Source organism: Equus przewalskii, chromosome 20 (genome assembly GCF_037783145.1).
Source record: "Equus przewalskii isolate Varuska chromosome 20, EquPr2, whole genome shotgun sequence".
NCBI classification, from domain to species: domain Eukaryota; kingdom Metazoa; phylum Chordata; class Mammalia; order Perissodactyla; family Equidae; genus Equus; species Equus przewalskii.
In genome coordinates, this window is record NC_091850.1 from 48,634,071 (window position 1) to 48,658,224 (window position 24,154).

At 43.8% G+C, this 24,154-nt stretch overlaps 1 protein-coding gene across 12 annotated transcripts in view; it reads left to right on the forward strand.

Annotated features, from left to right (window-relative positions):
* Nucleotides 1–23,725, forward strand: part of CTNND2 (catenin delta 2) — an 883,391-nt gene extending 859,666 nt beyond the window's left edge. For 10 of the 12 annotated variants that reach the window (XM_070587191.1, XM_070587195.1, XM_070587200.1 and 7 more), the window contains 4 exons: nt 6,450–6,576; nt 10,376–10,507; nt 15,850–15,923; nt 22,555–23,725. In XM_070587191.1, the coding sequence (XP_070443292.1) occupies nt 6,450–6,576; nt 10,376–10,507; nt 15,850–15,923; nt 22,555–22,815 (594 nt within the window). In that variant the 3' untranslated portion in view covers nt 22,816–23,725. The remainder of the gene's footprint in view (nt 1–6,449; nt 6,577–10,375; nt 10,508–15,849; nt 15,924–22,554) is intronic. The other 2 variants (XM_070587196.1, XM_070587197.1) reach the window with 1 other exon arrangement.
* Nucleotides 23,726–24,154: the final 429 nt, after the last annotated feature.

Here is a 24,154-nt window from a genome sequence, read left to right on the forward strand (position 1 = left end):
AGGCTGACACCTGACAGCTTTCTAATTCCCCCTCTCTATCCACAGACCCAAGGTGAACAAGGTTCTGAGCCTTGACAAACAGCTCTCTCTCATCCTTTGCACACAAACCTAACAAATTCACGTTTTGATCTGAATTGAATGTCTTGCACAGTTTCCAGAATAAGAAGCTATGTATGGGGCGAGTGTCTGTCATGCTAACCTCGTGTAGACCAGTCTGAAGGCCACTTAGTCACTTCCTCTGGACTCTGTTCGTGGAAGTCTCTTGAGTAACACAGCCTTCTTGGAGCTCTTTACAGGATGGTCAAAAATATAAAATGGAGATTATTATCAATTCAGGAACCTCAAAATACTTATGGAGAAGATGTGTAGGAACGACAAACAGTGACCACCACGTAGACATACCCTGAAGAGCAGTTGGTCACGAGGCTACCAAAAACGTTACCTTGATTCTTGTGCATTCTGGGCCATTGCAAGTCCTGATGCAGATGGTAGTAGCTTTGGGAAACAATACCATTTCATAAAGAGACACGTCGGGAACTTTAACACAGAAGCTGGAGTTGGTGGAAGGACAGAAAAAGGGTAAGATAAAGAAAGTCAGATTATTCCTGGTGGCAATTTAAAGTTCAATGACTTTGAACTCCTCTTTTGGATTTCTATCTCTATACATTTGGAACAATTTAACAACCTCCAGTTTTAAGTTTAATGTGTTAAAAATAAAAACCAATTTGAAGTGCAGATATCATATCACATTTTTGACAGCTTGGCTGGGTCTTGTGCTGAAGGGCACAACTTCTCGGTCATTCTGCTGGAGGTGAACGACAGACATGGAAAGAGTTCCTTATCGTCAATATTAAGGATTAACGGCCTTCCCTAGTTACTCTGGCTATTTGTCATTCCATTCCTCTTCCCTGAGCTTTCTTATCTAACCCCTGGAAGCTAAAGCGATGACCTGAAGGGAGACTAAGGTTAAGCACCCAACAGAACAGAATTCAGGAAAAAGCCTCTGGCCTACAGTGAGTTAAAATTTTAAGAAGGAGTGATCAGAGAGGCAACTAATGATTTAAAATCTACATGCCCAGGTTGTATGTGTTTATATAAACCACTTTCAAGCCTTTCTGAGTGACAGTGGGAAATAAACGAATAATAAATTGATTACAGGCTGGCCAGATAACAAGTATATATGTGACTATTTGGATGAAAGGAGTATTCGCTTAGCAGTAACTTTCCCAGAGAAAATATATCTTCATTTTCCTTCTGCTTTAGGAAAAAAAACATTTTTTTTCAATGGAATGATGAAAAATTTCATGCAATAAAAGATAGGGAGGGTCATGAGATTTATTCTCAAGGTAATTAATTATTCAATATAACTAAAATGAGTGTGGATTGATCTAGCATTCAGTGTTACTCCGTTTTCCATGACATTTGGAAGTACATACCGTAAGAACTAAAACTATAAGGGCCCTTGTGGGCATTGTTGAACGCGACAGTGTTGGGGTTCTTCTTCAGTCATTGCACCCTTCACTCCGCATCAGTGAATGAGAGGGAAGATGGAGATGGAGAAGGAACCAGGTCACCTTTCCTTGTTCCTCCAGGGGTTCCCAGGCTGTGGCTTGGAAAACTGCTCCACTCAAGAGAATTAACTGGGTTTCCCCTCGGCTCTGTTTCCTGAAATCCCCCTCTCCCACCTCCATCCAAAGCTTCTGTGCCCACATGCAGACAGTCGCTGGCCATATGCAGAGTGTCTGACTCAAGGGTGGCATTCTCAGTGCCTCTTACACACTGCTCATCATCCTCAGGTATCTGCTAATCCCAGCACCCGTGGACAAGTGACCTGCAAGATCACATTTCTGTCTTGCATTAGCATTCTCAGAACTGGATCTTATGAAGGATTTGAAAGCTTTCTTGGTATGTCCTTAGAAGAGTTCCTTCCTTCGTAAGGAGTTTTATTATTACATCCACTTTCCTGACATTTCCAGAGATGTAAATACTTACATATTCCCAAAGTAATCTAAGCATCGTGAAATCCGAACTGCTGAGCAAAACATATCTCCAGTCACCTGTAGAAGACAGAGATGCTGAGTAATCCATTGATATCTTGCCAAGTAAAACCAGACCTAGAGTTTGTGCCACATTTATGTCTGGTGTCCCCTTCGATCTTAGAACATATCAAACAGTAGCCAACATTCTTACTGTGAGGTCCTTGTTCCCCTTTAATGACATAGGGAATATCATTACCTAGTCATGACCAGGGATGCCAAGGTTTTACTTAAAGCAATTTCCTGAGCCACTACCTAGAACCCTGAAGTATGTCTTCTACATTGCAGGTAAGACAAACATAAAATGATCTGCCTCTCTTTGGTCATGTTTAAGGATTTTTGCTGTCAACAAAGCATTCCCTTCAAACAAAAGGAATTTCTTTTTTAAACAATTTTGTGATTGTTCCCGTACATGAGTAATGGTGCATACACTTTGGAAATAGTTTCCATCCTGCACATGTTTTCATCTAAGATTGCTCCTTCCCTATCCTTGCCACCACCCTCGGACAGTTGAAAGGAAATGCACAGAAATCCCATGGAGACATTTTCTCCTCCTGCCCTGACTCCTGCCCCTAACCATGACACTCCCACTTTCCCATAAGGAGGATTTGTGCTGTGTGCCCTTCATGCCTCATTACCTCGGTCACCTCCAATTGCCCAGGAGTCCTGAGCCATCCATTGTTTCTGGACTCTTGTCACTCAAAGGCTCTGAATAGCCAGTAGTCTGCCCCAATATTCCACCATCCTCTTACCAACCTCCCATCCTTTCCTCCCTTAACCTACTATCTGCTGTCAGCAAAATCTCCTCTATGCATTACCGGCTCCTTCATTTTTTTAATCTTCTTGCTCTGACACCAGGCTGTCCCTCAGGGCATGCCATCCCTACCCGCCCCCCCCCCCCCCCCCCCGCCTTGCAGCCCTCGCAAGTGATGGTGCTTTCATTTCCCGTCCCTCTCCCAAGTCACTGGGCTCAGAGGTAGAGTAGGAATCCTCCTTGCTCCTCATTGCTCTTTCCAGAAATTTCTCTTCTCCCCACCCTCAAGAAAACCCCCGGCATCCGTCAAGTACCCTCACTCCAACAGTCTATGACCCTCTTCGGATCTCCAATCCACTGACTAGTTTTCTCTCTCTATCTCCTCCACCACATCTTCACTTTCCTCTCTACCTGGCTTAGATTCCATGGGCTTCCATGATGTTCCCTTTGAATTCCTTTGTCCCTGTTTCCCTCCAACTTACTTTCCTGACCACCCCCATTCAATTCCCTCTGGTCCCCACCTGCCCCAGGCCAGCTGAATGTGGCTGGAGAAAAACAAGCAACCAAGCTGACTAGTTGTCTCATTTTAAATTCATTGCCACATGCCTCAAGTCACCTCTCAGCACCCTGGCCACCCAACCACCTGGCCGTAGTCAGCTTGCTCTGCACTTACCACAAGAACTGTTTCACACCTTCTATTCTTCTTCTTTTCCTCTTTCCTCTCTCCTCCCTTCCCTTCCTCGCTGCTCTTCTATTCTCTAAACTCCACCTCCTTCTCACTCTCTGCAGATGACCTCACTTCTCCTCCCCCACCCCAAGAAAATGTATGAAAACAAGAGAGAACACCCTCATCTTCCTATTACCAAATCTACCCATCTCCTTGCTGCATCTGCAGCTGCACAGCCTGCCTGTCCTCCCTGCTCTTTCTGTGGCCAATGAGCCCATTGTTCACTGAATCCTATCCACCGCCCCTTTCTTAAGAACTTTCCTCCTGTAATTTTTCCCTCTCTCTCCTGCATCACCAGTTTTTTCCTCCTCTATGTTGAGTCATTCCCATCAGCAAACAGAATGCTGCAATATCATCCAGGTGATATATTAGAACATCTCTTGGTCACTCAATCTCCTCCAGCCCCATTTCTCTGCTCCCCTTAATAATAAAACTTTGCCAAAGGCAGTCTGTACTCACTATTTCTCCTTCATCAGTTCTTGTTATCTTTTGAGCCCACCTGAGTTAGACACTGACCAATCTGACCAAAGAAAGTACTTTTGTCCCAGTCATGATGACTTCCATCTTCCCAAGGCCAGTGGTCAGTTCTTGGTCCTCCCTATTATTCACTTGGTCTCCTTCTCCTCTATTATGAATCCTCTTTCCTAGTCTTGCCTGACCTCACACCCTCCTGGTTCTTCTCCCAACTCACTCTGTTCCTTCTCAGTCTCCTTTGAACCTTCTGCTTTCACCCTCTCTAAATATCGGAGTGTCTCAGGGCCCGGATCTTTGTCCTCTGCTACTTCTATTTGCATTCACCTGCAAGGTTTCCATGGATTCTCTTTGCTTTAAATAGTATCTATATGCTGAACTCCAAAATTGTATCTCTAGCCCTGACATCACTCCTGAAATCACAATTTTCAGATTCTGCTTTATTCTGTACCATCTCCTTCGTGTCCAACAGGCGTGTCTAACCCAGCATGTGACAAATGACAGGATTGGTTAATAATTGGTTATAATTGGTTAATAAGCCACTTCTCTCCCAGTGTTCCATGTCTCAGTAAATGGCACCTCCAGTCCCCGTTGTTCACACCAGAAGCATTGTGGTGAGGTTTGATTCCTCTTTACCACACCCAACAGCTGAGTCATTAGCGAATCCTCCAACATAGAATGCCAAATCTGCCCATTGCTCACCAGCCCCCATCCAAGCCAGGATCATCTCTCCAGTGGAATAGCTTTTTAACTGGTCTCCCTGCTTCTATTCTTCTCTCCCCAAACTGTCCGAGACACTCAGAAGGCTTCTTGCCTCCCCAGTGCCCCCTTGCTCACTCCTCTTCAGTCACAGGGACTTTCTGTTGTTCTCACATGAGCCAAACCCATTCCCACCCGAGGGCTTTCACTTCTGCTCTCCCCATGGCTTGGAAAATCCAGCCTATGTCTTCAGTGTCTAGTTCCTTGTCATCCACTAGATCCCTGCTGCAGTGTTCACTTTTCGCAGAATGCTTGCCCAACCGCACTCCGTAGACTGGCAACACCAGCGCTCCCCACCTGCATTCCTCCCTCCCCAACCCTGCTTTTTGTTTCCTTTCATGTGCTTACCAATATACCACATTTTTGTATTAATGTGTTTCTTTCCTTGCCTACTGTTTGACTTTGGGTGGCCTATTAACTGTCTAAGGCTCAGGTTCCTCCTCTGTCCAATGGGGATAAAAATATTATCCAGCCCTCGGGATTCTTGAGAAAATCTTACCTTGTAGTAAGTACTCAATAAGTGCTAGGTAATAGCTTTTAAAATAGCCTATTTCTAATCTTGGCTTTTATACCACCAATCAAGTAGAATGGGAATAATGAGAATTAGATAAACAAAGACACAAATACTGAAATGAGTATGAATTCTGTTCATCTATTTCTGTGTGCAATGATTCTTTATAAAGCATTGAGTTCCTTAAAAGTCTAAATATAATCAGAAAAAGAAAGAGCTAAAAGAGTTGAAAATGGTTGCTTCTGTGAAGCAGGAATTGGGGTGGGGCTGGTGTCTGTTTTTCTTTGTAATAAAGTTGGTACTATTTGACATATTACTTTGATGGAAATAAACTTGAATTACAAAAGAAAAAAGACTGGAAGGAAATACCATGACATCTTAGTAGGAGTTCTCTGGGGAGTGGGAGGGTGGAATTATTGGCTATTTTTATTTTCTTCTTTATGCTTTCTAAATTCACAAAACGATCCATAATGTATTTATATGGTTTTCATAATGAAAAATGGTATATGTGCTTTTCATATATTAACTAGATATTGGAGAGCTAATGGAGGATTAATTGTTAGGATGCATTTTTAAAATGATCTAAATTGAAAAATGTAATTCCTGGGGCAAACCAGAGAACATACCAGTCTAGATGTGAACACTCAGCAACAGTCATGCTGAAGGCCTTCTTCAGGGAAGGAGGTTGGAAATAACATAAAGGAGATAAATGGCTTCCCCTTCCCAGGATGCTGCTAGGCATTCTGATCACTAGCAGACTGGTCCTGGGATCAAAAGAGTAGACACTTTTGGAAAACTGTGAGGTGGTTGGAAAGACGGGCAGACAGAGCTGGAACCAGGTAGGCAAAGAATAGACAGTTTCAGGGTCATCCAACATTCAAGGTGTCATATTTTCATTTAAATAAAAGCTTCTGGCCAAAGCTGGTTTGCAAAGAGGTCATTTATTCCACATATGAGAAAGAAAGCAAGCACTAAAAGCAGGCCTTCCCCCATGAGGCTGTCTGGAGGGAGCAGGAGATGGGTCTCCATTCACGCTCATCTCTGTTTACGTTGACGGCACAGAGCTCCATGATCTCTTTCGACAGACTGTAGAAATGGTTTGCAAATTCAAGTGCTTGGAATTTCGAAATGTCAGGAGGTGAAGAGTCACCCTGCCTTCCCTACTTAATGGGAGCATGCTGTCTATTGCAGGATGGATGGTCACAATATCACTTTGTAGCCTCATCTTCAACCATCGAGAGGGATCGGCAAAGACCCTACTCCTCCTCCCGCACGCCCTCCATCTCCCCTGTGCGCGTGTCACCCAACAACCGCTCAGGTAAGAGATGCCCAGGGCCAGCCAAGCCTGTTCCCTTGGAGACAAGGCCCTTCTTCCCAGCCCCTTAGCTGATTCCCACAGAGAGGAGAACCATCCCGATTCCAACGTTTGCTAGAAATATCATATGAATCTGATGTCTTTTTATTGGCGACTTTGTGTTATGTATACACAGACTCAGAACAAATCTTTCTAGCAGATTCCTAAAAATCTCTAACAGGTGTCATGCGCTTGAAATGCATGTGCTGGACCCACATCCAGTGAGAAACAAATATAAATGAAATTGTCAAGTGTTTGTAAATTGGGGTTTTTTCGTGCACGTTTTTCCAACTCAAAATAGTTTGAGTTACATTTTATTGATCATAATTGGGATAACAGAGGAGGGGAGAGAGGGTGTTCTGTTTCTTCCTTTAGAATGACCTATATTTGAAATATACCCTTGAGGATTTCATTACTATTCTGTATCTGATTAGCTTTTTAATATTACCTTTAAACCAGCTGATACATCACTGATAAATTGTACCTTTTGTGTCATTCAATTTACTTTTTTCCTAATTTTATCACCTTCTTATTGCTTAAATTTTGAACTAACTTCTCTTATTTACTTGTAAAGGTACTTTATTTTTACACCCTTTTTCAATCACATTATATGAAGCCAAAGATTAGAGAAAAAATTAAAGGAAAAATATGAGCACATCATTTAGTATATAAGTGGCATAGATTTTAGTGTTGTTTTACTCAAAGTGAAAGTTTTTAAAACTTTTGATTTCTGCATTTGGTTTTTGTTGTGAGAAGGAAGGATGGATATGTAAGTAGATATGCACACCCCCCCACACACACATGTAGACTTAGAGTTAGGAATAGTTTCTACTTGCTCTTCGCTGCCCTCCTCTATTGAAGAAATAATATTTTCTGGAACTGACCCCGGGGGGTACGGTAGGCAGCACTCCCCAGCAGAGCAGCCCCTCCTCCTTGAGGACGTTGGTCATAAAACTTTACACCGCACTCTACTGTCAGAATGATGAGGAAAATCAGAAATGAATGGAGAATATTTGACTGAAATAAATTACTCTCTTCCAGCCCCATGAAAGCTTATATTTTTAGTGTGATGTTATTGCTGTAACGTTTTAGTCCCACACTAGAAGAGAGAATCAGGAATCTCCCGATCAGGAGAAACTTCCACCTGTCTCAGAAACATGGAGAGAGCCTTTTAAGCATCTTATTTCCATAATCCTTAAAAAGATAAAGAGCGTTGAGTCTGGGAAGCACAAGGATGGTGTCTTTGTAAAAGCTCTAATTATTAAGTGCCAATCAGTGTTAGGAAGATGCAATGATGTAATAGATGGGAAGGTGCCCGGAGAGAAAAGCAGCACTCTCTCAGGCTGTTCCCATCCCAGCCGTTCAGCCAGGGTGCTGCCTGGTTATCTCCTAGGAGAGGCACATTGATGATACCCAATCAAAACTTGTTTGCATGGTTTGATTTTTCCTCGAGTGTCATCCTGATTTATCGGAGCCTCAGGCCACTATGTGTGAGGTCTCTGGAGATAATTACACACCTGAAGTCATTTAATAAACCCCACCATCTGTGCAATATTAGATTCTAATTTCTAAAGCTTTGGTTAAGAGGCTTCAAGATATTGTCTCTTCGTGATTGCCTGGCAGTAACTAATAAAAGGCTAGCCTTTATGCAAGAAGACTAGGAGCTAAGGAGCAAGAGCAGGAAAGGGACTCTCCTGGGAGAGAAAGATGGAGAGCAGAAGAGAGAAGAGAGGGGCAGAGGGTAGAGGAGGTGAGTGAGATGCAGTGGCCGATGTTCTAAAAACATGCAGGAACTGGGCACAGAATCCAGTTGAGTTATATAGAGCAGACATGGTTCGCTTCCTGCCTTCCCATTGGATTTACACCCAGAGATTCTGGTCCTGCTGGCATTGGGTGGGGCTCAAGCATCAGTATTTCTTGAAGTATTCCAGCTATTTAATTCTAATGGGCCGCCAGCACTGGCATCCTCTGAGAGTTTCAAGAGCTGAGCACTGAGCCTCAATTTTGTTTTGATAGGCTTGAGAAGTGGGTGGGGAGCCTTTCAGGAGACGTGGAAAGGATGGGCACAGGCTCCCTCTGTTTACCTTCCCAGCATTTGGCTGTGACTTCTGCTGAGCACTCTGCCTCTTATTTCTGGCTTATTTCCACATCCATTTCCCAACTTGACTGAGCGCTCCTCCAGTTCAGACAATCTGGACATTACTCACGTTTCCTTCTCTCAGTGTCTAGCATAGGGATTTGCACATAGACAATACTAAGTTTGATAAACTGAATCAAGTGGCTTAGACAGTGAAAAGAGAGGTACATTGAGGGAGCAAGTAGGCCCAGTGGGCTGGAGCTGAGGGATCCTGCAGAGGGTGTAAATGATAAGCTGAAAGGTAAACTGAGGCTTGATTGGGGAGGAGCTTGGACACTAGCCAAGGAATTTATCCTAAAATAAGAGTTCCCCAGACTTCCTCAAGCCTTAATAATCACTAAGTATGCTTGTTAAATATGGATTCCTAGGCCCATCCACTGAAAATTCACTCAAAAGGTTTGGGATGGGGTCCTGGAATCCCTAAAATCTCAGGTGAGTCTTAAGGTAAACAAGTTTATAAAGCACTGCCCTCTGGCATAGGAAGCTGGGGAAGGCTTTGGGGCAGAAGAGTCCTTTGCTGAGCTCATATTGAGTTAGATGCAATTGAGTAAGCTTCGAATACGAGTGGCTTTGTTGAGGAGCGTGGAGATCGATGTGAAGACAGCCCACACGGTGGGGAACACAGCTAGCTGTCTTATTACCAGCACACATACTTATTACTTCACTTCTTCCAACACTTCTCTGTTTTCACAGTGCTGTTTAGTTGCTCCCAATCCATCTGATCTTTTCAGAAAACTAAACCTCTTTTTGTTTGCTTCCTTACCTCCAAATTCAGCCTTTCCTCTGTTCTGGGACCAGTTTGTTAAAGAATCATGGAATTCCTGGGGGAACCCTCTAATTACATCCATCATTGTAGAAATGGAGACACAAAGTGATAACAGGGCTTATTTCCGGGTCCAATGGGCAGCACGTGGCTGAGGTGTGAGGTATAGGTGAGAGATTGTTAGGAACATTCATTGAAAGAGCTGGAGCAAGGATGCCCCATCAGGAAAAAGGGGCTGTCTGAACGCCCTGCCCGCAGCCCACCCCAGCAGACTTCTGGAGAAGCGGGTTGGGCTATTTCTGGCCTGCAAATCATCCAGGTGGAGAATTGCTTTCTCTGCCTTTAGGGCAGTTTCTGGGTGACTCAATATTTAAGTAAAACTGTATTTATTTTCATCAGGGATTCTTCAATATCAGCAATAGCTCCTCTGAAACACATCTAATTTACAAAGGAAGGAGAGATGAAAGGGAGGGAGAGAAGGAAGGAGGAAAAGGGACGGAAAAGAGAAGAGAAAAAGGAAGAAAGAAATCAAGACCAATCTCATTCTTAAAACTGTCCCATACACCTTAGGGGGTCATGTCCACACCAGGATGTCTCTCTAGGGAAGATGGCCCTTGGATATAATCCTTAATTACCTGCCTCCAAATCTCATGTCCCCTTAACTATAAAGCACCAAATGACACAAGGAAAGGAAAGGGGGTGAAGACAAGAGCCAAAAGAACAAAAAAATCTCCAGGTCCATGCATACAGATTGACATATGTTCCGCCTTAAGGTGTCCTTATGACCTTAGCTGTTGATGTGAAAAGCTATCCATGCTGTGGAATGACACACAGAAAGTCATCCTTTTGATTTCTTTATGTAGCAAGTGCCCCAGCTTCACCTCGGGAAATGATCAGCCTCAAAGAAAGGAAAACAGACTATGAGTCCACTGGCAGCAATGCCACTTACCACGGCACTAAAGGAGAACACACTTCCAGGAAAGACACCATGACAGGTGAGCTCAGCTTTGTGCATTTCCTCCTCAGAGCTGGTGACTGGATTTGGGACAGGGCAGAGGGCTGGGGCATCAGACTTCAAACCAATCTTGGCAGCTCAGCAGGACTTAGCAGCTCACGGGTCACTTGAGAGCTTGACAAGGAAGATTCCCAGGAATTGGACATGAGGAGATTAAGCCAGAGGTATAAAAACTGAGCATCTTATTCCTGAAAATAGCTAAGAGAAAATGTCCTCTAAATACATTTTATCCTCAGTCCTACTTTACCTCCCCCTTTCCTTCTTGCTTGCTCAGCTCATAACATTCCCCCAAATTGAAGAAAGGAGTCGCTGTAGATTTCTTCCTAGTTGGCATAATCCAGGGTGGAGGGGTCCAAGATGGTGGATGCTGTATAACTAAACTATACTTACCCTTTAGGAATGGAGGGAAGGGAAAGAGGATAAGAAAGGAAGGAGAGGGTAGGAGAGGGAGGAAAGGGGAGGCAAGCAAAGGAGGAGGATTTCAGGGAAACCCACAGGACTCCGTTGAGACATCTTCTCTTGCCATGAAACCAACCTATTACCATGACAAACTCTCAAGAAGATTCATTAGAATCAGTGACCACAATTGCCCTACAGAGGCATTGATCTTTTATGCCCTTCATCCTTCACTACACTGCTCATCCATTGTGTCTCCTTTCTCATCAGCTGGGACCCCATGGAGGCCAAAATGAGTGCCCATCACCACCCCTCCAGGATGCCCTCCCAGCCTGTCTAAAAACCAGCCTTGACCTTAACTCTCGTCTAAGTCCATACTACTTTCCTTGGGGCAGAGCTTGCTGCTCCCATTCATCATCCCTTCTGGACTTCCACAGACTCCCTCCTCCCCGCCCCAGTTCACCCCTCCTCCAAGAAGCAGAAGTTGAGGGTATGGATGTAGAGGGGGTTATGCCTTGCGAGCAGAGCTGCCAGAGCCATCAGAATCTCTCATAGGGGATTCCACTCCCTTCTTTGCTTATGGATGCAGAGATGGGTCCCTCCTGAAAACAGGCCGTGAGGAACAGGTCTTTAACAGAACAGGGCCAGATCTAGGTCATTCATAAAACTGGAGTGTGAGGGGTGCAGTCCTAAACAGACACTGAGACCCTCTTATCAGAAGAATCTTAAAAGCATGAGGCACATTTCTCTGATATGATTTAGGTGTAGACCTGCAGGGAAGCAGAATAGACAAATTGGATGATTTATTGGGATGTCTTCCTGACCCAGGATGTCTAAGATAAATTTTTCTAATGGTAAATGTATTTACCCCAGAGGCAGTGTTTTCCATGGTAGCTGCACAGCTGCATAAGAAAAGCATAGTAAACTGATGCTTAGGAGCCTCACCTCAAGTCAGCACTCTGCCTCCATGTGCAGACCCTACAAGGGAATGTCTCACTCTTATGCCTGAACGTCTCCTGAATGGGAGAACCAAACTCCTTATGTAGGACCCTTATTATTCTCATTGACTGGTTGTTTTTTTCCCCCATACATCTTGCCCCCATTGTAGATGAGCATGAACAAAGGAAATTAGCAATCTGAATACCGAATGCCTAGAGTCAAGACATTCTGTAGAGAATCTAATTTGTACTGATTACTCCAGAATAGGAGTGACACCAAAGTCACCTGACCCATTCATTTTGCTACTATTATTGCCCTAGGTAGCCACATCAGTGGCAGTCTGGATGGCAAATTGGGATTATAATTACAAGAATAATTGTGAAATTGACTGCATTGTTATTTAAGTTTGACTTTTTCTTTAACTCTCTTGCCCAGTGAACTCATTCAAAAGGCTTTTAAATGTTGGTGTGTTGGTGTTGAAATAGTTCCAATGGTACATGATCATGCCCTGCAGCCATAATAAAACCTAAAATGTTTCTGATGTTTAATATTCCTAGAAAATGGCAGGGGTTTTGACAACTCCAGTATTGAGATATATGTAATTTTTCAAACTTAGTTAGAGGCTTAAACAGCTTTGCTCTAACTTACTTAAAAATGCAATTCAAAACTACACTATCCATCATGTAGCAAGCCCAAAAGAGCAATAAGATCTTTATTGAATAATTTGTTTATACAGGAAAGTTCCCTTTAAGCCAACAAATACTATGTAAAAGTTGTTAGTATCACAGTGATAGTGACAGTGGCGGTGGTTGTGATGGTGGTGGTCATGGAGGAGGTGGTGATGGTAGTGAGGGTGGTGGTGGAGGTGTTGTTGGTGGATGGTGGTGGAGGTGGTGGAGCTGATGGTACAGGTAGTGATGGTGGGGGTGTTGGTGGTGAGGGTGGTAGAGATAATGATGTTGGGTGTTGGTGGTAAGACTGGTGGTTATATTTGCCACCTTCTCCGGTGGCATAATAAATTCCCAGCCAAGCCAGGTGGGAGCCAACACTTCATACAGGAATGCGAAGGTTGCATTGCCAACCCCCGATCTGCCGCCCTTTAGTAAGTGCCCGTCATTCGGTGCTTACTTGCAGATCAGATTTCTTATGATATCCACATCAAGAGCAGTACCTTTTCTCGTTAATGAATAAATCCAGGGGACACCTAAAGTTCAGTGCATTGAAAAATACCTTAAAAACTGCTATCTTCCTTGTTTCTAAAGCATCAGAGGACATCCTACCTTTTCCCCCAAAAGAAACATTCCCTCTGCTGTGGGAAAACCATGGGAAACTTCGCCCTCAAAATGCAACATGGAAAAGTGTAAAGCAGTTCCTTGCATGGGTTATAATTTCCTCTACTGAGCACTTAGAAATGCAGATCCATTTAGGTTTCCATTCCAGCTTCCCTCACTCACCTTTTCTGGATTTATTTCCTAGCTTAGATGGAGTCTCTTAAAATGTCCTCTCTCCTTAGTGTGTCTCTGCCACTGAGGAGCCCTCAGAAAGCCAAAGTCAGCTGTTCACTGAGGCACGCAGGGCTGTTATAGCTATTTCTTATGGTCATGATTCCCTAGGAACATTACGTGTTCAGAAGCACATATCAGAGAAGAGCTGTGTGATCCCAGCAGCTTCATGGCCTAACTTTAAAATTCACCCAGGAGATTTTGCCCTCCCATCTGAGCTTCCCAAATGCTTTTACATCAAATGGTCTTTTCCGTTTTTGTCAGTGTCTTCTTATGCCTTTTATAGCCGTTCTAATCTTCAGTATGTTGATTCAGTTGGAAATTTGGGCCTATCCAAAAAAATAAAGGCATTTCCCTGTGAGTCTACTCTGAGCTCAGACAGAGCATCCATGAATACATCTGCTTCATGTGTCTTCAAAGGCCACAAGTTCAATCTCAACTACACAGCCTCCAATAAACAGGTGAAGTGGGCCAAATAGCAGGAGGAAAGAACTTGCAGTAGAAACCTCTTTTGGTCAGAAGCCACAAACAGGACAGGGAGGGAGGCCAAGGCTATAATAGTTCATGTTCTTAAAAAAACCATTTTATTCTGAGTAACAGAAGAAAACAAAATTTCACCTGGTCCTTGCAGTGACATTTTCCAACAGTAAATTATAGCTCTGGAGGTAGATTTTCTAAGGTTCACTCATTCATTCATTTGCTCAGCAAACAAAGCACTCATTCTAGGAGCACCTACCGAGGCCAGACACCATCCCAGATGCTGGGGATACCAACAAAGGTGGGAGGACAGACTGATCTCTGCCCCTCCGTGGCAGATTTCTGCCTTCTCTGTTTCTGCCCTTGTATGCAAAAGCAGGTAATACACAAGGTAAACAATAGAACAAGCTCGCCAACAAGGTAATATCACATGATGTTGAGTATGAGGGAGAAAATGAACGGGTTAATGAGATAGAGGGTGCCAGGTTAACTAACATGGTCAAGGAAGAGACATTTGAGCCAAACCCTAAACACCAACAGGGAGCGGCAGTCCAGACTCTGGCAGAAGCGAGTTCCAGGGAGCAGGATCAGCAAGTACAACATCCCTTAAGCAAAACAAACTTGGCACGCTCGAGCAAGGAAAGAGAGCCTGCATAACCAGGGCTCTCTGAACAAGGGAAGAGGGGTGGGAGTTGCTACATGAAGTTAGGCAAGGGCCACATCATGTGGAGCCTTGTAGACCATACTGGGGAGCTTGAGATTCACCATAATCACAGTGGGCAGGGCATTGGAGTATTATAGCAGAGGGAGTAACATGATCCAATTTGTCTAACCAGACAATTACTCAGCTGTTGGGAACAGGATAGATGGAGGAGCAGGGCTGTTGGGGGGAGTCTCTTAGCAGCGGTCCAGACAAAAGATGGTGGCTTTCACAGTAATACAGAGACAGGAGTGCTGTGCATTCAACCAGAGAGTATATCAGAGTGCTCTTTAAAATTGACAATGGGCTCTCAGTTCTCATTTTCTAAGCAAAACTTCCCAAGAACAGTTTTATTGCCAAACTCTTAAGTGCTTTTAGCAATAATCATGGTGGAGTGATAGATTATTCTGACTTTGTGTCTAGAGTGGCCTGTATCTATGAGAGACTATATATGATGTGTCATCCTATTTCATTATCCTGTAGATACTAGAAGCAAATGATAAGTGCTTCTTTATTTCTAGAGTGTTTTGTACCCCCACTGACACTCAATAAACAGTGTTTTCCTGAGCTTTCTTAAACCATGACCTGTCAGCAGCTACGAGAGGAGAGGTGCCCTCAGGCCTTCCTCTGAGCCTTTGGCATGAGCTTTGAGGGTTCCAGGTGAGAAAGCAGGCAAACGGGCACCCTTCCCAGGACGTTGGAAGCTGCTGGCCACTGGAGGAGACCTTCCTCCCTTTCAACTAGACCACAAGCCGGATGGGGGGCTCCTGGACCTGTGTCTGGCAGGATTCTAAAGCTGCAGCTGCCCAGTCGTACAGGGCAGCTGCCCGTGGTGCTTCCTCCCTGTCCTTGGGGCCTTCGAGAAATGCACTGTCTGAAAGATGATCAAGCACTCCTGTGACCTCAAATTAGAAATTTCATTCTTGTCATTCTCCAGCTTAAAACTAAGCTGCTGATACAGACTCCTGCATGCTTCAGTGCAGGTGACAAGCTTTTATTATTCGCCAGTTTTCCCCAGAAAAGAAGTCAGTAAAGCTGGCAGGGTGACCATCTGTTTGCTGACCCTGTCTACAGTCTGAGCATTATCACAAGAGGCCTACATGCAAGGGGGATTTTATAGAATAACTGTTCTTCTTTCTTAATATCTGTATGTAAAATGAAGTGTTCAGGGCCAAAGAATTCCTTCTTCTCGGAACGGTCCACGAGAAACCAAGCTTTGTTAGGGCAAGAACTCGCCTCGATAACCATTATTCCTCATTGGAAATCTTGCCTTCTTTGTTAATTTTTTTGTTCCCCTTTTGCTTTCAGCTCAAAATACTGGAATTTCAACTTTGTATAGGAATTCATATGGTGCGCCCGCTGAAGACATCAAACACAACCAGGTAAGGGAGACGCAGCACATTTGTGTTGTTTTTCCCTTGAGCTCATGTGAAATTTCCTGGAATTGTAAAAAAATAAGTTAACTTCTATCTTACATGTATAAAAAACTGAAAAAGAAAATAATGTTCCCTGTTGCTCTCCACGCACGTGTAACATACATGTTGTGTGGCAGGCATCAGAACGGCCCCAAATCTGAAAACAATTTTTGATTTCACTACGACCACGTGCTTCATCTGGTGGTGGAAAGCAAGTTCTCTGCTATGATGCAAAACTAAAAGAAAGCCCAATTACTCGAGTATAAGATGCCAGTTACTAGACAAATTGTCTAATTACTAGACAGGGATTAAGTAGCTCTTGTAACCCAGCCAACTCTCATTCAGAAGAAAGCACTCATTATACATGATAGTTATCAATAAAATAGACACATCAAGTTCAATATAAGCAGCTAAATAGAATTCGTCGTAAAATGCTTGCTACTCAGTCTAGTTGGGGAAGGCGGCATCAGCATGCCGGAGCGTGTTAGAAAGGCGGAAGAGATTCTTCTCTGGCCCCTAACCCTAACCCATCCAAGGTCTTCTGCATCAGAGCTGCATTTTATCAAAATGTCTAGGTGAGGGGCTGGCTCTGTGGCCGAGTGGTTAAGTTCACGCACTCCGCTGTGGCGGCCCAGGGTTCAGATCCTGGCTGCGGACATGGCACCACTCATCAGGCCACGTTGAAGCAGCGTCCCACATCCCACAACTAGAAGGACCTGCAACTAAGATATACAACCACGTATGGGGGGTTTGGTAAAATAAAGCAGAAAAGAAAAAAAAAAGATTGGCAACAGTTGTTAGCTCAGGTGCCAATCTTAAAAAAAAAAAAATGTCTAGGTGATTCATGTACCTGTTTAAGTTTGAGGAGTGCTGGACAGTAGATACTTAAAGGACTGATCTAAATTTGTGTCTGTGTGTGTTTTATTCGGCAAACATTCACTAAGGCTCCTTTCTTCTGTGGTTCTATGGGTACTTTCAAAGCAAAGAGCACAGCCTCTGCTCCTTCTTCCCCCCGGGGCCCCAAAACCCCGTCTGGTCATCACGGAAACACCAACATTCCTCATAACTGTTGGCTACTAATAACGGTTGCCAGAACTGTCTTCTGCTGATGGTCTAGATTCCTGCCATATGTTAGGAAAGTCGGGCTGAAGAGATGAACCTGAAACTTGTTGGCTTGATCACAAGAACCAGATGAAAGTAAACATGGAAGAGAAATGTGTTGTTTTTGAACATTACTAAACACCCAGCAGAGCAGCATCTTTGAAAAGGAGAGAGACCCCGTTCTAGCCGGTAGAATGTCCTGTGCAGGACCATTTCCAAGAGAAGAAGGAGGAGACATGAAAAGTATCTCCTCAACCTTAAATTACTTTTTTCTCTAATCAGCCGTCAACAGGAGAAATGATAGTGGGTAAAGGAGTTATCCTTTGCCCTCAATTTTCCAGTCCATGTGCAGCCACTCTTGAAGGCATCTGGTGTTGTCTGCAACCCCCTAGTGAACGCCCAGGCCCCGCGGCCTGCCTGACATCTTGCTAGCATCTACTTAGCCTCCTTCAGTTCTGGTCTTTGCTCAAAGCAAAAAGGCCAATGGATAAAATAGGGGCATGAGCTCTAGACAAGAGATCACCAGGAACGGCCCCCAACTCTTCATGTGTCAACATGCCTGCCCAAACATAAAGAAAAATGGAAACAAGATGTATTGGAAATGCCAACTCTGTTTACGGACATCAACCCTTTTTATTTTAGCAAGTACCAGGTACAGCAAAATATCTCTAGCTCTCAAAGTGCTTGTCATGAAGTGATAGGACCCTGATTTTGCATCCGAGAGCATAAGATTAGTCTTTAGTTTCTGCAAGTTGAGAGAAGCTCGTCACCAGAATGGTCTTATTCTGCACTAGCCTTTCTCTCCAGGGAATTCTGCTATCATTGACAATGAAAAGACGCCTGGTGTGGCCCAGAGGTCCATGGCATCTCAGTGTGGCGGCAGTCTAGATCTGCTTGCAATTTAGATGTAGAGGATAGTCCAGAATGGTTCTGGGGGCACATTCTTTTCACGTAAGCCTCTTCTGAGCATTTAAGCAAATTAGAATTAACGCACTAAGACGGCATCCCTGCTGTGAGAGTGAGCATAGCCTAATGGTAGCGTTTTTCCCAGCATGCCTCAGAATGCACTCAACACAGCATCAGTGTGAATGTCAAGGCCACAGTGTCTCAGGAATGCTGCTGAAACCCAGCCGGTATGGAGGGCAAAGTCTGTGCCACTTGTCAGCACAGGGGAGACATTGCAGGCAGGTGACAGGCAGAGCTGATTGACCACCTGTGGTGATAGCTCATCATTATTCCCCTAGCGCATCCAGCAAAGGGAGCTGGGTGACTGGACCGCTAACTCCATTCTGATATCAAGCAACACTTTTAAATGTTCACCAAAGAGAGTTGCTTTCTCCCTAAAAAATTTCCAAGGAAATCATTATTACACTCCAGTGAACTTGGGAAGAAGAAAATGAAGCATTTTACTTATTTTGGACTATGTTATTGGAATAAAATTTGCCTCCACTTTCAGCTTTCCCTCCTGGGAACTCAGTAAGGTATGACCGTCCTAACTACTAGAAAGAGGAGACAGTTTGGTTCTCTTCCAGTTGGGTGGATCTAGAGACGACCTCATACACAGCATCCGTGATTCGGATTCTCTGGCCGTGTGGGCATGGCTGGCCATTCCAGATGGGATGTTTTCATTTTTAGAACTTTCCTGGACCAAAAGTGACCTCTTAACCTTGCAGCTAGTAAAGGCCCACCTTGAACAATTTAAACCGGAGGGATGCACTGGGATCCATTCAGTTTTAGTGTCAGAGCTTTTCCTCTATTGAGCGCTCTCATCTCCTGGGGGTCTTAGTCACCAGCTGGGCCTCATGAGCTTCTTGGAGGAGGCTGCACAGTGACTCATCTCAGAGAAGAAGCAACTCACTGAGGGAAACTGGTTTGAGGTAGATCTCGAAGAGGAAGTAAAAGACAATGAGAACTGAGAGTGAGGCAACAATCCGGATGCACGGCCAAGCGAGGGCCGGGGGCCGGGGCAATAGCTGTGAGCCAGGCTGTGGTGCTCCCCATGTGACTACCTGGGATTCCAGTCACATTTTCAGTAAATTCCGAGCTTAAGGACTCCTAGAAGAAACAACCATTAGTGTGAAATAAGGTTTGTGATTTTCAGTTTTTATGTCTCGGGTCAATAGGTCACAGACATCATTTTAAGAGTTAACTACTTAAACTCCAAAAATCCTATTGAGGTTCTACCAGTCCATCCCATACTTACAAAGAAAAATACCATAGTTAACTGTACATCCAGCTGGCAGCAGAATTTTTGTTCATAAACTATAAACAAAGAGGTTTGATGTTTCGATGACCAATATTCAAATTATTACTGATGGCAACATAAACAGCATTGTGAGTTCCTAGCTGATGTCCTCAGTCCCGCCACCAGGAAGGCAGGACAGATAAAACTGCCCCCAGAGATGAGAACATTGAGATTTAAGGAGGATAAGGGTTTGCCTTCAGTCACCCAGCTAGAAAGAGGCAAGGATTCAAACCTCGTTCTCCTCCCTTCTTGACTTATTTGCCTCCTTTATGCCAATGGTTCTCAAATTTGGCATGAGTCAGAATCACCTGGGTGGCTGATAAACACAGATTACTGGGACCTAACTCCAGATTTCTGATTCGGTAGGTCTGGGGTGAGGCCCCAAAATTTGCATCTCTAACACATTCCCAAGTGATGCTGATGTAGCTGGTCTTGGGACCACACTTTGAGAACCACTGATCCTTGCAGGCTGCCTCCTTCATTGTATATTAACACACTGAGTCTTCAGCTTTCACCATGTGGTAAAGTTTGAAGATCTGTAATGGGCAGCTATTTCCCTTGCATTAGAAATAAATCCAATTTGTGGGCAAACTCAATGAGGAATAAACACAAAGTCTTCCATCATTATGCTAACAGATTGGAAAGGGGAAAAGTGGCGCTGTCCTTTATAATTTAAACTAAACATTCTACTACTGAGGAAAAAGTTCAGCAAAGATGACTTTATGGGAGCAGGAGCCACAGGACAGAGCACCAGGAGCGTGGGTCCCAGTGATCCCCATGTGAGCTTGCTGGTCACAGCTCCCCTTCCCTGAGAGGACACTGCCTTAAGGCAAAGCAGGCAACACCCTCAGGCCCCTTGGCTGTGCCAGGGCTTCTCCAGACCACAACAGATGCTCAAATTCAGAATATATCGCTGCTATATGTGAACATCATTCTACTTCTTTCATAGAAGTCTGGTTTATGCAAACTGTATCACATGAAAAAATGCATTTATTTTTAGCTCGTTTATGGTAGGGCTTATATTTGGGAGCATTTTGTCTGCCTAATTTTGAACACTGTCAGATATTCCCTTAGAGTAAATTATAAAAAACAGCCAACATTCCTGCCCTGTGAATGTACATCCACACTACCAGGCCAGTGAGCAAATTCAATCCCTCCAAACACAGCAGTGCCGCCCGTCACCCATCCTGGGTAATTCGTTTACACGCACTCTCAGAACTGCAGCACTAAACCTTAGGAGGGATTGATATGACATTTTATGAATGATGCAGATAAATTGAAGAAGGTAATTCGCAAGATAAGAGACTAAAATAAGCTGTGCCCAGCCCCAAAATGTCCACCAACCAGGGAGAACATGGCAACGGTAAGAAATTTGAAACACGTAGTACAAACAAATGAAGGAAGCAGCCACCATGGAGGAGACTCACAAGCCTTAAGAGTGACTTCCCCTGAAGACCTCCTTGTCTCCAACACCGCTTCCTCTGGCCACTGAGACCAGTGCAAATAAGTCAGACATCTTCTTGGTCTCCTTTCCCACTGGCCTCCCTTCTTATCATAGAGCCTGGAGTTAACTCCGTGAGGCTGACCCTGTGTGGTTTGGCTGCCTTGGCTCAACTGAGACTGTGCTAGTATGGTGGAGAGAACATATGGTGGAGTCAGCCAGATATGTGTTCAAATTCCAGCTTCACAACACCACTAGCCGTGACATCCTGGAGACATTTCTTAGCTTCTCTGAGCTTCAGTTTCTTCATCTAAAAAGATGAGAATTAGATGGGTGGATGAATGGATGGATGGAGGGATGAATGGATGGATGGATAGGAGGGTGGGAAGGAAGAAAGGAAGAGAGAAGTAGGTAGGTAGATATAAACAGACAGACAGGACATATATTTTTGAAGATTAAACAAGAATTTATTAAATGTTAAGTATGATCCCCGCTGAAATAGACACAGCAAATTCTAGTTCCATCCCTGTGTAATTTTCACAAACCTCCCAACTCCAACCCTTTGTATGCTCTACACTTGGGTAGCAGCAGCTCAGTGTTGAAGTGGAGAAGTTCAACATAGCACACCACTCTTCAAAGAACAGCACAGCACTCTTTAGCCTATCAACACAATTTGGTAGATCTGGTCTTAGCAACTTTTAATTGCACGTGTTGCAGATTAGGTCCAAACGTCCCTCCCATAGCTAACAAACCTTTACACTCTATAGACTTTCACTGGTAGGCAGAAACCTCATTCATTCAGCCACTACTAGCTAGAAGTATGGAACATTCAGGATGGCAGCTATGATGAAGTTCATCTTTGAAGAACAGGTTGATTCTAGTGTAAATCAATTGCATATAAAAGAGTGAGTTTCACTTACTTGAGAGAAGAATTATGTGCAAGCCATTAGAAGCATTCATTTACACACAACATGCTAATTACAAATCATTATCTATTAACTAAGACAAATTTCCACAGGACGTTTCCATGCTGAACCTTCATTAAATTAATTGGGAATTATCGAATCCACTGGAAAGTGATCAAACTGTGTTTCTTTAAGAGTGTTTTATCATTCCCACCAGACCTCCTCCCTGATTATTGCACATGAGCGCGCTTTGTGCATGCCTGTGTGCACTGGCGATGGGGACAGCCCTCACCTCACACCTTGGGAGGTTCTGCTCACTTCAGGGGCATGGTGCTTGGAAAGGGACCCCAGAGGCAGTCAGAAGGGAAGAAGACAGCTAGCCCCCCATGTACAAACGCTAATTATCAGCTCTGAACACTCTTTGTCTTACTGTCCTAAAAGCCAAGCCAACTAATTCTTGACTTCAGTATCTCAAAGGCTCTGTGATACTTTTAACCCTTCATGGCCCTACATCAGACAGTAACCTGCAGGGGACAAGAGTGGGGACAGGGAGCACTGAGCTGGGCTGGGGGATGCAAGACATTACTGAAGATCCCTCCCCTAATTTAAAGCTTCATAATCCCACAGCATCCTCAAGTTCCATCAATTCTGAATTGAACCAAGTTGGAAGCATTTTGGTCCAATTTTTTAAAAGATTATCCAAAATGGTAGCATGTGGACCCAGGAACCAATTTTAAAAAGCAAAGTCAATCAGCAGTTGACGGTATTCGAAGAAGTGCCACACTGGTCAATGACTGGGTGACGTTCACGGCCTTTACTTTGAGGGAGGGGTGAGTGCCTTGGCAACAGGGCAGGATGAGTCAAGGGAAAATGAACTAACCCAGCTGGATCTTCTTTTCTGTGCAGGTTTCAGCACAGCCAGTCCCACAGGAGCCCAGCAGAAAAGATTATGAGACCTACCAGCCGTTTCAGAATTCCACGAGAAATTACGACGAGTCCTTCTTCGAGGACCAGGTCCACCATCGCCCTCCCGCCAGCGAGTACACCATGCACCTGGGACTCAAGTCCACCGGCAACTATGTCGACTTCTACTCAGCTGCCCGTCCCTACAGTGAACTGAACTATGAAACGAGCCACTACCCCGCCTCCCCCGACTCCTGGGTGTGAGGAGCAGGCGGCACGAGGCGCTCCGGGAACAGTGCATGTGCATGCATACACAAGACATTGCTTTTTTTTTTTTCCCCTGCAAATTTAGTTTGTTAAAGCCTGTTCCATAGGAAGGCTGTGATAACCAGTAAGGAAATATTAAGAGCTATTTTAGAAAGCTAAATGAATCGAAAGTTAACTTGGAAGTCAATAGAGAGCTAAAGTGATCCTAAATATGACATTGTGCGACACCTTTCTAGTTTGAGCTGTAGAGTATTAAAAAGTGCTTTATACTGAATGTGGCTGGAGGCAGCAGAGGAGGCGGCTGGGGTGGTGGGGTGTGGAGGTTATAAGCACAGAGCAGCATAGTTCACACACTTTAGGGGGACGGCTTCTCACGCTTTCTTTACTCTCTTCATCCGTTGTGATTCTAGGCTTCAAGTTGCATTGGGGTTCCTCTGTACAGCAAGATGTTTCTTGCCTTTTGTTAATGCATTGTTGTAAAGTATTTGATGTACATTACAGATTAAAAAAGAAAAGCGCATTGTGTATATTACACCAATGCTGCCGTGTTTCCTCATCTATGGTTCTAAATATTGCTTCAATTTCAAACTTTTGAAAGATGTATGGATTTCCAGTTTTTCTTTTCTTTTCTTTCTCCCAGTATGTTTTAACAAAAAAAAAATGGGAAAAAAAGGAATATTTAGCAGTATTGTTCGTTCTGATATGTGAATTTGTTTGTGGCAACTAAGCAAGGCATTCAGCAGTTTCTGACAATTAACATACATCGTTCCACACTCCTTGTCAACAAAGTGCTTTTTCACTGCCTAAAATTTTAGATGTAGATATTTGAAATAGATTTTTTCATTTATACCAGTTTTCTTTATGATGATACAGTGTTAAAAGAAAATAAATTACAATTGATCTGTCATCCATATTTGCTAAGAATGTCTATTTCCAAGGACCTATCTTACAAAATACACATTCTTGCTCGTGTGTCTGTGCGTGTGTGGGTGTGTGTATGTCCACGTATGTATAAAAATGACCTGTGTGAGACTTTTTTTTTTATAAAAGCTATCTCATTTGCTGTTCATCCTGTACAAGCTTTGTTTTTGGTTTTTAGTATAAATGTACATCAGTTTGTTCCTTTCATATTCTATTCTGACCATCTAGTGACTCAGGATATTAGGCCAATTGAAGTGAAGTTATAGGATTTTCACACATACATTCACACATTCTTAGACACCAACGATTTCAACAGGTCCATTCCCCTCCATGTTTTATGCCCTCAGAACATAATAAACCATGGCCAACTCAATAATTTCACTTTGCGGCCAATTACTTGAATTATCCACAGGAA